Below are 13,633 nucleotides of genomic sequence, written 5' to 3'. Positions count from 1 at the left end.
TTTTCTTATCTCTCTTTTTTTCTTTGAGAAAGTAGGTATCATTTTGATTATTTGATGTTTCTGTTTGTATTTTTGAATCAGTGTCTTGATGTATATATATATATATATATATATATATAATATATATATTATATAGACAGTATTAGGGTTACAGGTGCACACCACTTTGCGCAGCATTTCTTTTTTAAAGGCAGGGCCTCACATAGTGCAGGCTGGCCTTGAACTTGATCGTAGCCGAGAATGAGCACGGGCATGTGCCATCATGGGACAAACCACAGCCTCAGTGTCCATTTCCTTAGATGCTCCTGTGTTCGCCCTTCCAAACCAGTGATGCTGTTGCCTTGCTTTTGTCTCCTGTAGCATCTGTCTACTTTCGCATTTACTTAAGGTGTTATCACGTTTGCTTTTATTTACCAGCGATCGTCCCTAAGAACCCGGACTGAAGCCTCTAGTCATGTTTATTACTGTTACCGTTCTGAATATTCTGTGACATTCCATTCCCCTCGGATGGGCCGTCCCCGTGTTCTGCTGTGACCATTCTTGCGCCTGACTCCAGGAGACTTGCAGGCACCCTTAGATTCTAGAGTGAATCTTTTTTTCTTTTCGTTTTTTGAGTCAGGGTGTCTCTGTGGAGCCCTGGCTGTCCTGGAACTCGCTCTATAGATCAGGCTGGTGGAGAACTCAGAGTTCCGCCTGCCTCTGCCTCCTAGTGCTGGGATTAAAGGCGTGCGCCACCACGGCCAGGGTCTAGAGGGAAGCTTTTGAAGCACCCACTTTACTCCTCATCCTACCCATAGTGGTGATTATCTGACTAACTTTTGTATAGTAGTGAGGTAGAACAGTGTCTTTGTGGGATGTTAGCCGGCACCCTGTTGTTTACTGCTGCTTAGTTCTGCCCCCCTCCCCGCAGCTCCCGTCAATTTCCCTGTGCTGTTCTCTTCATTGGTGGTGGGGGGGGTCTTAGCCCTATTGCTGACGTGCTGACACCTGCTCTGCAGATGCTGGACAGCACTGTAGAGTATGGAGAGTCCTCAGCTAGTCTTTAATCTAGTACAGTGCACTGTTTCCTTGGGTGCCCAGACTAGGGCTGCCCATGGGTTCTTTCTTACTGAACTTATACAAATTTTAATTTCTTCTCTAAAATATATCCATGTTCTCTCCTTCCCCTCCCCTCCAGCCTTTCTGCAATGTGGTCTCACTGTGTAGCTCTGGCTCTGAAGTTCACTATGTAGAACAAGCTGACCTTAAACTCATAGAAATCTGTCTCTGCCTCATGAGTACTGAGATTAAAGGTGTCTCATCACCATGCATCTTACCCCAGCTAAAGTTTCATTTCTTTCTTTTCCTTTTTTTTTTTTTTTTGATTTTTCAGACTGGTTTTGAACTCAGAGATCTGCCTACCTCTGCCTCCTGAGTGCTGGGATTAAAGACGTGTGCCACCACTGACCAACTAACTAAAGTTTCTTAAGAGCAAGGCAGAGGAGGTTTTGGTTTCTGGGTTTTCGTTCCCCTGGCTTAGCTTCATCTACACGCTGACGCCTCTCAGTCTGTACAGCCTGCCCATAGCTGCCTTCTGGCACCCAGGCTCCACGGCCTTCTGTTGACCAGTGCCATCAGAACAGCCTTCCACCTTCCTTACCTCAGTGAAGCTAGACTCCTAGGAGTTGTCCTCGCGTGCTCTTCCTCCCTCTCTTTTTGTGATCTCCTCAGTCCCAAGGCTTCTTGCTTTTACCTCATCAGGGCCTTTGCAACTTAGCTACCACCATACACACACATAAACACACCATTCCACACCACACCACACCACACCACACCACACCACATCATTATTAGGGCCTTTGAAACCAAGCTACTGCTACACACACACACACACACACACACACACACACACTCACACACTCTCTCACACTCACACAATGTATAGTGGCCTCTTGCCTGCACTCCGTCAGCATGCCCTCTTCCAGAAATTTCTCCTGCTATGGGGTGCAATCTTAAAACCCAGTTTGCCTGTGCACTCGTGCTCCTTGAGGCTCTCAGGATCAAACAGGGATTTTTTTAAACAGGGTTCTGAGGCTTTTGCTTTAACCTCTACTGGTTTTGTCAACTTCCTTATTCTACTCTTGCAAACAAAAGCCTTTTTTATTCTTAGGAAATTCTTACTTCAGCTTTTTGTGTAGCTGTCCCTTCAGACAGGAAGCTGTCTCCAACTTCCCCCAAAGCCTGACTCCTCTCCCGTTCCCCCTCCCACTAGCTTCTCAGAGTTTCCTCACAGTGACATCCCATGCCATCTGCTTAAAGCCTGCTTATTTGTCTGTGTCCCTCGGCGGGCTCTGGGCCTTATGGTCCTCACTGACAGAAACATCTCTAGTCTGTAGCGCACCAGATAGATTTAGTGTGTCTAGAGTGGGATTAGTGTTCTGGATAAACAACCGATAAAGGACTTGTTTAAAAAAGAAACAAACTAACAAACTCTGAAAGCCATAATATCTCAAACAGCCAGACCTTCAGTGTCATCAGAATGAAGTCCCATCCTGTTCTGGACAGTGTGCATGTATTTTTCTCCAGAGTAGTTTTTATTTGTTTTGGGAGAGTGGTTTTTTTTTTTTTTTTGACAGTATCTCAATATGTAGCCCAGATTGGCCTGTAATTTGTAATCCTCCAGCCTTAGCCTCCTGAATGTTGGGACCATAGGCACGCACCATCATGCTTAGTCAAGAGAGTATCCTTCCAGTCTTCCTGTGAGGGATATGTTGTTCCGGGGGAGACCACAGGATGGATTTTACTTTGTTTCTCACTCAGGCCATGGAGAGTAAGCTGCTTGTTGGAGGAAAAAATATAGTAGATCATACAAATGAACAGCAGAAGATCTTGGAGCAGAAGCGCCAGGAGATCGCAGAGCAGGTAACTTTGCGTTCTTACGTGGGGAGGAAGGCGTGGACTGACGTGATTGAGGCCACAGAGCTGACACCTGTGGTATGAGAGCAGCTTCAGAGGGAGCAGAGAGAAGCTGGCAGCCCCCTGCTAGCCGGAGACCGACTGGGAGCATCCAGACCCATACTGTGTAGACATGGTCGCTAGGGCAAGCTGATGAATTTTGTGGTATCGCTCAGAAACGTCGAGAAAGAGAAATCCAGCAGCAAATGGAAAGTCGAGACGAGGAAACCTTGGAACTAAAAGAGACTTACACCTCGTTGCAGCAGGAGGTAGACATCAAGACCAAAAAGCTCAAAAAGGTAGGAGGTGGAGGTGCTGGGGACCCTGAGGGAGGGTGCACCTTCTTTGCCCAGCCTTTCCTCACCTGTGTCCCCCTGGCTCCAGCTCTTTTCCAAGCTCCAGGCTGTGAAGGCTGAGATCCACGACCTGCAAGAAGAACACATCAAGGAGCGCCAGGAACTGGAGCAGACGCAGAACGAGCTCACCAGGGAGCTTAAGCTCAAGTGAGTAGCTGTCAGCAGGGTCCTGCCATCCCCTGGGTCCAAGAAGACCCATCCCAAGACAGCCCACCTGCTTCTTGCCAGCTCAGCCTCTGCCACCCACTGCCTGCTGATGCTCCTGACAAAGTCACTTTTCATTTCAGTCCTTGTCTGTGAGGTCACCACGTGCTCTTCCCGTTCCCTCACCCTTATCTTTGGCTTCTTTCAGATTCTCTGGTCTCACCTGTCACTCAAGAGAGAATCTTTAATTACCTTTTTTTTGATTGGCCAAATGAACACCTTCATACTTGTCAACCAGAGCACTATAAGAACTATTGTTCTCTTGAAGTCTGAACATCTTTTTTTGAGATGGAGTCTCATGTAGCTCAGTCTGGTCTCAAATTTGCTGTGTAGCTAAGGATGGCCTTGAACTCCTAGTGGTATGTGCTATCATGCCTACTCTATGTGGTGTTGGAGATCAAACCTAAGGCATCATACAAGCATTTTGCCAACTGCGCTGCTTCCCCAGGCCCCTGAGCAATATATTTTTTAATGCTTTGTAGGTGATAAAGTATAGCAGCATGTCTGTCATCTGAGCACTTGGAAGGTTGAGGCATGAGGATCACAAACCCAACCCAGACTGTACAGTGAGAGCTTGTCTTAAAAACAAACAATAGCCAGGCGGTAGTGGCGCGCGCCTTTCCTTTATCCCAGCACTTGGGAGGCAAGCATAACTCTGTGAGTTCAAGGCCAGCCTGGTCTACAGAACTAGTTCCAGGACAGGCTCCAAAGCTACACAGAGAAACCCTGCCTTGAAAACCCAAAACACAAGAACAACCAAACAACAATGAAAAATCAATGCTGAGATGATGTTAGTATTTTAACCAATCAATAAGCCATCTTTGGATTTTTTTTTTTTTCTGAGACAAGTTCTCATGGTGTAGTCCTGGCTGACCTGGAACTCACTAAGCAGACCAAGCTGGCACTGAACTCACAGAGCTCTGCCTACTTCTGCCTCTGCATCCTGAGTACTGAGATTAAAAGCATGTTCTTTTTCTTTTTTTGGTTTGGTATTTATTTATTTTTTTGGTTTTATGTCTCTACCACAGTTTCCTCTACCTCTTTTCCTCCTCCTCATCTCTTCAGAAAAGGCCAGCCCTCCCATGAATATCAGGCAACCAAGGAATATCAAGTTGCACTGAGCCTAGGCACCTCCTCTCCTATTAAGGCTGGATGAGACAGCCCAGTAGGAGAAAAGGGTTGTTTGATGCTCTTTTCGGTCCCTGGTCAGGCAGAAGCTCAGGAATCATCTTTATTTTGGTGTTGGTAGGAACTTCCATTCAGCCCATCTTACTATCCTGGATGATTAGAATGGACAGTGTTCCAGCTTGGGCAGCAAGTCACAGGACTGGGTGGAGCCATTTCCTTCTGTCCTGTATTCAGCACTGCAGCAGGCCCACTTACAGATACTTTGGGAAACAAATGTTTGCCCTAGCATGGCTTCTGTGTCACCCCCCACCATCACCACCACACACACACACACTGTCCACTCACATCCTTACTCTGCCTGGGTAGGAGTGTCCTTTCCATATTCCTGACACAGATCACAATTACAATTAGCACCTGCTGATGCTGTACTGTTACCTGTTACCTCTTTTATCAGGTAAGGACCAAGTGTCTTTCATGTTTGTGTCTTAACTGTGTAGGGTTTAATGTTTGCTGAGTGTCTTTGACTCTTACTCTTATTTTGTTGTTGTTTTTGGAGAAAGGATCTCACTCTAGCCCAGAATGGCATCATATACTCAAGGGACCCTCCTGCCTCACCTTCCCAGGTAGCTGACTATAGGTCTGTGCCTTTGCTTAGTTCTGTGTGCATTCTTTATGTGTATTTATCTATGTGTATTCTTACAGGCATCTTATTATAGAAAACTTTATCCCCTTGGAAGAGAAGAATAAAATTATGAATAGGTCCTTCTTTGATGATGAAGAAGACCACTGGAAATTACACCCTCTTACCAGACTGGGGTGAGTCATTGCTGATCTGAAGCAGACTTGCTGGTGGGAAAACAAAAGAATGTTGCATGATGGGACCGGGCTACTGGGATGTGGGGAGAATGCATTGAAACTTGGAACCTGCCTGCCTAATTCTGTGGGAGCTACAGGCCCAGGAGGTACAAGCTGGGTCCAATCATGATATTAGAACAGTTAGTTACAGTTTCCCATGACCTCCAGTCTTCCTTTTCCCTGTCGGCTGAGGTGTGCTAGGACAGAAGGGTTATTTTGTATGTCAGTCTACACCTGGAGCATGACCATGCTGGAGATGTGGAGCTGTCTGTCGAGGAAGCAGGGATAGCAGTGCTGATAGCTATGCTTATCTGCTGTCTGAGAACAAGACAGTGACTGGGGTCCCTTTCAGGTTAAAGGAGGCCTGATCATCTGGATCAGTTGGCACCTCAAGCAAAAAAGCTAAGAAGTTAGCACATGGCTTCTGTCAGCCTTAGTCCCAGAAGTTCTTGCTTTCAGTTCTCTCTGGCTTGGAGTACTTCTCAGAGTACTCTCTGAGTGCTTATCCTGTTGGCCTGGTCCTGGCCTGTGGGGCATATTCCAGCAGGGCCTTAACCACTATCATCTGCTTTCAGGAGCCAGCAGATGATGAAGCGGCCCGTCTCTGCTGTGGGATACAAGAGACCCCTGAGCCAGCACGCACGGATGTCCATGATGATTCGGCCAGAACCCCGATACAGGGTGAGAAGACTGTAGTTGTTTTTTTACTCTTTGCTCTTTTCTTTTTCTATCTTTTTTTGGTTTTCAAGATGGGGTTTCTCTGTGTAACAGTCCTAGATGTCCTGGAACTAGCTTGTAGACCAGGCTGGCCTTGAACTCACAAGATCTGCCTACCTCTGCCTCCCAAGTGCTAGGACTAAACGCATGTGCCACCACTTGGTGGCTGAGGTTTCTGTCCTGCCTGATTGCTACAGCTGTTTAGTCCCAAATAAACACACAGAGGCCTACATTAATTATAAACTGATCAGCCTATTAGCTCAGGCTTCTTATTAACTCTTATAACTTATATTAGCCCATAATACTTGTCTGTGTTAGCCAGGTGGCTTGGTATCTTTTTTGGTGAGGCAGTCACATCTTGCTTGCTCTGTGTCTGGCTTCTTCTGTGTCTGAGTGACGACTGCAGACTGAAACTTCTTTCTTCCCAGAATTCTCATTGCCCCACCTCTACTTCCTGCCTGGTCACCCCATTTATACTTCTTGCCTAGCTACTGGCCAGTCAGTGTTTATTTAAAATACAAGTGACAGGGTACAGACCATTGTCCCACAGCAACCACTGCCCAACTTGTTCTTTGCTTTTTGGGGGGCCTACCTCTCAGTTTCCAAATAAATCACACGGAATCTTATTCTTTCTTATGAATGCCCAGCCTTAGCATGGCTTATTTCTAGCCAGCTTTTCTTAAATTTCTGGGCTTTTATCTTTATCCTTTCTTTACTTCTTACTCTGTGGCTTGCTATGTAGCTAGGTGGCTGGCCCCTCAAGTCCTCCTCCTTCTCTTGCTCCTTGATCTTCTCTTCCCAGATTTCTTCTATTTATTGTCTCTGTTTACCAGAGAAAATAACCTTTTTTCTGCCTCACTATTGGCTGTTCAGTTCTTTATTAGACCAGTCAGTGTTTTAGACAGGCAAAGTAACACAGCTTCACAAAGTTGAACAAATGCAACACATCTTTGCATCATTAAATAAATGTTCCACAGCATAAATTAATGTAACACATCTAAGTTATATTCTTCAACAGAAGACTGTTCATGGATTTTTAAAAATTGTTTAAATGACAGTGATTTTTTACATATGTGCATGTGTGTTTGTGGGGATCGGGAGGTATCACACGCATGCTACAGCAAGTGTCAGACGACAGTTTGTGGAAGCTGGTTCTCTTCTTCCACCATGTGAGTCCCAGGGATCAAACTCAGGTTGTTAGGCTTCGCAGAAAACATTTTAACTCACTGTGTGTGTGTGTGTGTGTGTGTGTGTGTGTGTGTTTCTTTCAGGGAGTTTAGGTTTGAGAAGTTCTCAGACACCATTATGCCATGTCACAGTGTGTGTACCTGACTTTCCTGGAGATCTGAGAACATGTGCAATAATTTTAACAAATGCCAGGCGGTGGTGGCGCACGCCTTTAATCCCAGCACTCGGGAGGCAGAGGCAGGCGGATCTCTGTGAGTTTGAGACCAGCCTGGTCTACAAGAGCTAGTTCCAGGACAGGCTCCAAAACCACAGAGAAACCCTGTCTCGAAAAACCAAAAAATAAATAAATAAATAAATAAATAATAATAATAATAATAATAATTTTAACAAATAATATCTGAAATAGCATGCAGGTGATGAATACTAAATGGAAAGGCAGGGGTTAGGGATGACTTATTTAGTAAAGTGCTTGTCTTTTGAGCAGGAGGACCTGAGTTCAAGCCCCAGAAACCACACTCAGGCACACCATCATCAGCATGTAGAGGTCAGAGGACATGAGTCAGTTCTTCCCCTCCACCGTGTGAATCCTGGGTATTAAACTTAGGTTAACTGGGGCTGGAGGGATGGCTCAGAGGTTAAGATACAATCATGTATCCTGAAAAGCCCAGGTACATGAAGCCAGACTGAGCCAAGCAAAGGGGGAAACAGAAAGGTCAAATGTAATAGTAGGCGGCTTCACTAGCACGTCTGTACTGATGGATAGAATAACTCAACAAGTAATTAACAAGGGAACCAGATCTGAACAATGGTATAGACAGATTAAGTCTAACACACATCTGTGAAACACTTAGCTCACTCTCCGCACCCCCTTATATAATTCAAAACATGCATTATTTTAAGTACACATCGGATGTTGTGTTTACACCGAAGCATGTCCTAGTTAGCTTTGTCAACTCGACACGGCTTAGAGTCGTCTGGAGGGAAGCTTTGATTGAAGAACTGTGTAGATCAGATTGACCTGTGGGCATGTCTGTGGGTGTCATCCTCATTGTTAATTGATGCAGGAGACTCAGCCCACTCTGGTTGGCATTATCCCTAGGTAGGTGTCCCTGGGCTATATAAAAAAGCCAGCCAGGTTGGGGGCTGGGGAGATGGCTCAGCAGTTAAGAGCATTGCCTGCTCTTCCAAAGGTCCTGAGTTCAATTCCCAGCAACCACATGGTGGCTCACAACCATCTGTAATGAGATCTGATGCCCTCTTCTGGCCTGCAGGAATACATGTAGACAAAATATTGTATAATAAATAAATAAATAAACAAACAAACAAATAAATAAATATTTTTTTTTTTAAAAAAAGCTAGCCAGGTATGAGGCAGCAAGTGAGCTGGCCAGCCAGCAACATCTCTCCATTCCCACTGTACTCCTTCACTGTTAATGTGTCCTGGCCAGTTAATGCTGTATGGAACAGCGAGCAGGCCTGCTTTCCTCAATGGTGGACTAGAATCGTGAAGGATAATATCAAATTCTTTCCTCTTCAGGTTGTTTTCGGTCATTGCATTGGTCACACAATAGAAACGAAACTAGGACACATGTTCACATGAGGACTTGCATACAATGAATCGTCATTGCAGCTTTGTTCAATATTCAGAAGCCAGAGCCAATCAAATGTTCATCGAGTGATGAATATACATGAGTTGTGGTATTTACATGTGTAGACACATGCAACGCTATCATTTTAGGCCGGTCCCTCCTCCCCCAAGACAGGGTTTCTCTGTGTAACAGCTCTAGCTGTCCTGGAACTCCCTCTGAGACCAGGCTGGCCTTGAACTCATAGAGATCCTAGGCAGGCTCTTTTTAAACATTTTTTTCTATCACATTTATTTGTATATGTTTGGATGCACGTGTGTCATGGTACATATGTGTGCAGACCAGAGGACAACTTGGTGGGAGTCAATTCTTTCTACTCTGTGGGCTCCAAGGACTAAACTCCGGACATCAGGCTTGGTGGCAAGCACCTTTAGTTGCTGAGCCGTCTGGCCAGCCCTCCTGGGAGGCTTTTAATGGCAAGTAGCTTGCAGTTTTGATCTCAGAGATTGTCTGGCTTCCTTGGCCTTGCTGATGGCTGCTGTGCTTCTGCTGCAGGCGGAGAACATCATGCTCCTGGAGTTGGACATGCCCAGCCGGACGACCAGAGATTATGAGGGCCCAGCCATTTCCCCCAAGGTCCAGGCTGCCCTAGATGCAGCTCTGCAGGATGAAGATGAGATACAGGTGGATGCATCATCCTTTGAAAGCACTGCAAACAGAAAACCCAAGGCCAGGTGAGTGGCTTCTAGCGACCCGTGTCTGAAAGCATGTGTGAGCCAGGTGTGACAGTGAATACTTTAATCCCGGCCCTCAGGAGGCCCTGCTCCCAGCCCGTGTTCATTTGGCCTACAGTGCTGAGCATCCAAGCCCCCCTTTTAGGTTTTGTGCCTCTTCTGGAAGGTGGGTTGGCCAGGCCCAACAGGTCATGCTGGTCTAGTCTAGTGAGTTTATAGTTCAAAGAATCCTGGTTTTCGGGCCTTTGAGGAAAGGCCACCTTCAGATCTGCATGCTGGTTAGTAATGGCCATGTCCATTTGACTTTTGCAGGCCCAAGAGTGGCAGGAAGTCAGGATCCTCCTCTTCCTCCTCAGGAAACCCTGCATCTCAGTTTTACCCACAGTCTCGGGGGCTGGTTCCTAAGTAACCCAGCACCCCCTCCCAGGGTGGGAACAGCATTGTCTTCTGAGAGAAGAGCAAGCACGAAACTGCAGAGATGACTTGAGCCTAAACGCAGAACCGTTCCCCTGAGGAGAAGAGATGGCCTCTTTGCAGATTAAGCGACTCATTCTGCCTGAACATGCTGGTCCTGATTTGGCACTCAGCTCCTCTGGGACGTGTCCTTGAATTAGCATCTCAGAAATGCATGGGTAAGGTGAAGTGCAAAGTCCAAGTGGACAGCAAGAGAATGACCACAGCCTTGCTTTCCTTCTTCCTCCCATTCCCACCCTCCCTTCCTCTCCTCTCTTCTAGCCTCTTCCTCACACCAGGATCCCTTCTTGTTACACAATATGGCGTCGAGGCCTCCTTAGGACCATATGTGAGGAGCCTTGGAGTAAAATGACAGTGGAGCTGGGAAGTGACAGCCGTAGAACTGCAATAGGTGCCTGCTTTTGTCAGGTGAAATGAGAGATCTCACTTGGAACCAAGTCCTAGGATGGCACAATCAGCGAGCCAGCTCCCAGGCCCCTCAGTAGGAGTAGATCTGCCTGTGGAATCTGTTGAACGGGGCAATGGCTTCCAGTTCCTGCTCCAGAAGGACTTGGTGTTGGAAGCAATAGAAAAGACATTCCCTTTGCCTTCTGGGAGAGTTTGGGGAAATAGCTTTTTTAAAACCTCAAAACCATGACCATCCTGTTAAAGACCTAAGTCTATAAACCAGTGCCATGTCCATCTGCCATGTCACTTTACTCTTCCTTTGTCGCCGTCTTCCTCCAAGTCCACATGCTGAGTGGGCTCGTGTCGACCCTCCTTCAGAGTGCGCCTATGGAATGTGCTTCGAAGTGGGTCTCTGTGGGAGGAGGGGCTGGCTCTGCCTTCTCTGATGGGACTGGAATTGGGGGCACTTCTGAATTGCCCAGTTGGGTCCATGCTGGTCACGGGGGCAGAATGAGTAGGCAGATGCAGAGCTGGAGGCAGGAGACTCAGCAGAGGGAAGGGAAGACAGAGACGGAAGCAAAGGAATCCTGTCTGTCTAGAGCAGAAGGCCCACTGACTGCTGGAGGTGTGCTTCCCCTAGGTGCTGGCAAGAAGAGGCTCTGAGAGAGTAGACTCGGAGGAGAGTTCACACTTCCTGTTTACATAGATTAGTTCAGTGTGTAAGTTTTAGTTCTTCATATTCTGGCACCTCGAGCTTTATTTTGGTCATTAGGTGACAGTTACTCATCCCCCCACCCCCGAGAGAAATGCGTGAGCGTGGGGGGCTGTGTGTGCAGTGATGTCTGTGCTCTCATCATCTGTGAGCGAGACTGAAGATTTGCCCGTTTTAGAAATACTCCAGCGTGCAGCCTTTGCCTTCGTCTGTGGTGAAGGCCACTGGATGGCTAATCAGGCTAGAAGCACGCCCCCGTGTGTGTCTGAGTCCATGATCCAAGCCTGAGGGGACGGTCTTGAGTCCGCAAGTCTGCCACACTGGTGCACCTTGCTGGCATGGTGCCTCAGGAAGATGGCAACTCAAGTGGGCCTTGAGATGCATTTTTAACTCAGCTGCTCAGTCTCCATATCCTTTCCGGATCAGAACCTATGGGAAGGAGGAGCTAGCAGGTGCAATGTCTTGACATTCTACAGAATGGAGATCCATTTATCCCCATGTTAGTGATCATTCTTTCTGAGCCTGGAGCCCTATACAGCAGTTCCTAGGGTATAATGGAACCTGTCTTTATCTTTCCTTGGGCTCAAACCCTGCTCCTTATGTACTAAGAATTTGCCTGTTTGAATAGGAACCAAATGACGAGATGTGTGGTCTAAGGTGGCTGTCTGCTGGTGACACTGTCTCTCTTACCACATTTCCACACAGTTAGTCTGAATTCTGTAGGCTAAAAACATTCATGCAACAAAGCAAAGGATTGGAAACTTCAGGTAATACTATACCTTAATACTGGTGTCTTTTGAAGTGTTGGAGAATATGTTGGAGGTGGTGGTGGTTAAGTGATCTACAGAACTTTTCCAGAGAAACAAAAGAAGAAAGCCAGCTGACAGTCGTGATTATTAAAGCAAGCTTTGCCCTGTCCCCAGCTGTGTTCCTACAGTGGTCTGTGGAAACCAAGTAGAAGGGCCACCCATGTGGCAATGAAGCTGTCTCTTCCGGGGCAGCCTCTGGTGCTTCTCTTCTCTCAACATGGATCCGATATTGAAAAGAGCAGATGCTAAAATGTCTTGCTGCCCCCAGAATGCTGCTGCTTTGAGTTCTGGATTGAGCCAAGAGTAGAGAACATACCAGCTCTCTGAGGGACCAAAGCTTTATACTGATTGTTAGCTCGAATGTTCTGGGATGCTGGAAGGCCTTCATGCCTGCAGCAGCTGTTGTAGCCTAGAAGCAAGTCTTTAAAAGGATCTAAGAAGACCATCCGGGAGGTGTTTGCAGCTACACATACAATCCTCATCAGACTCTCTTTCCCTCTCATCTGTAGAATGTATCTGGCTTCATATGACACAATTTCCAGACCGCTAGATTCAGAATCAGAGGCCACAAATCATAGGCATGAAGCACTTTCTTAAGACTGACCTGTGTTGAATTGCCCCCTGTCGGATGCCTGCATGCTGCTTGAACTGCTCCACCCACACCTCCATGACCCAGGGTGCCAGAGTGTGGTACAGCTCAGGCGTGGGCCTGTCTGCCCTTCCTTATCTTATTAAGTCCTCCCTCACTGAATGTAGACTCTGCCAAGTTCCTGAGAAGCGTCGACTCCTTGCTAACATAGGCTATCCAGTTCTGCCTCACCTTTGCCTCTCGAGTTTGAGGAGCACTGTGAACACCTTGGACCATCCAGACACCATCATGGATGAAATGGGCTACTAATGTACTCTGAAAGCCATAAAGCAAAGCTCAGAGGGAGGTAGGGAAGATAGTCAGCCCCACAGTTATCATTCAAGTCTTGGTCTGGTACTTTGGGATTCTGGCACCTTCCTCTCTGTCTGTCTCTTGAATAAAAATGCTTCTGAGGTTATTTATGAAGGGAATGATGTGGGCAGGCAGAAGGCGGGGGCTTGATGGCTCTTTGGAGTTACTAATGATCTTGACCTTCTCTTAGGCTGTCTTTAGACAAAGGATATGCCAATACTTGGGACTTTTAAGTTTTACAATTGATATTTATTTGTATTATCTCTTTGTCTAGCGATGTAAAAGTGATTCTAAACTAAGATATGTAATAAAAATCAATCAGATTTATTGTATCTACAGAAAAGTGTCCTTGTAATTGATTAGTGCCTTTTAAAGAGACTCGCCAGTAACTGACATGCGTGGTTTTCTCTCACTGTCGAAGATGTTGTAGTTAGAGGAGAACATCAGCACTGAGTTGTAATACTGACATCCAAAACATACAGCAATGAGAGTGACAGGTGGGGGTGTGGCTTAGTGGTAGAGTTCTTGCCTAACTTGTGCAAGGCCCTGTCTTTGATTCCCCAACATCATCAAAGGGAGAGAAGAACAGAAGGAAAGAAAGAGACAAAA

General features: G+C 46.5%; 1 protein-coding gene across 2 annotated transcripts in view; it reads left to right on the top strand.

Annotated features, from left to right (window-relative positions):
* Kif3b (kinesin family member 3B) overlaps positions 1–13,355 on the top strand; it is a 40,800-nt gene extending 27,445 nt beyond the window's left edge. The window contains exons 3-10 of one of the 2 annotated variants that reach the window (XR_005976041.1): positions 2,800–2,901; positions 3,111–3,233; positions 3,319–3,437; positions 5,325–5,438; positions 6,053–6,158; positions 9,524–9,702; positions 10,015–10,334; positions 10,438–13,355. Coding sequence is in view for 1 of the 2 variants with exons in the window: in XM_041670409.1 (XP_041526343.1) it covers positions 2,800–2,901; positions 3,111–3,233; positions 3,319–3,437; positions 5,325–5,438; positions 6,053–6,158; positions 9,524–9,702; positions 10,015–10,111 (840 nt within the window). In the remaining variant the exon portion in view is untranslated. Of the gene's footprint in view, positions 1–2,799; positions 2,902–3,110; positions 3,234–3,318; positions 3,438–5,324; positions 5,439–6,052; positions 6,159–9,523; positions 9,703–10,014 lie in introns of both variants that reach the window. The other variant, XM_041670409.1, reaches the window with a different exon arrangement.
* Positions 13,356–13,633: the final 278 nt, after the last annotated feature.

Source organism: Microtus oregoni, unplaced genomic scaffold (genome assembly GCF_018167655.1).
Source record: "Microtus oregoni isolate MIOR12 unplaced genomic scaffold, Mior012 000020F_ref0000438, whole genome shotgun sequence".
In the NCBI taxonomy this organism is placed as follows: domain Eukaryota; kingdom Metazoa; phylum Chordata; class Mammalia; order Rodentia; family Cricetidae; genus Microtus; species Microtus oregoni.
The sequence above is the reverse complement of the archived record's forward strand: the minus strand, read 5'-3'. Positions and strand labels throughout refer to the sequence as shown.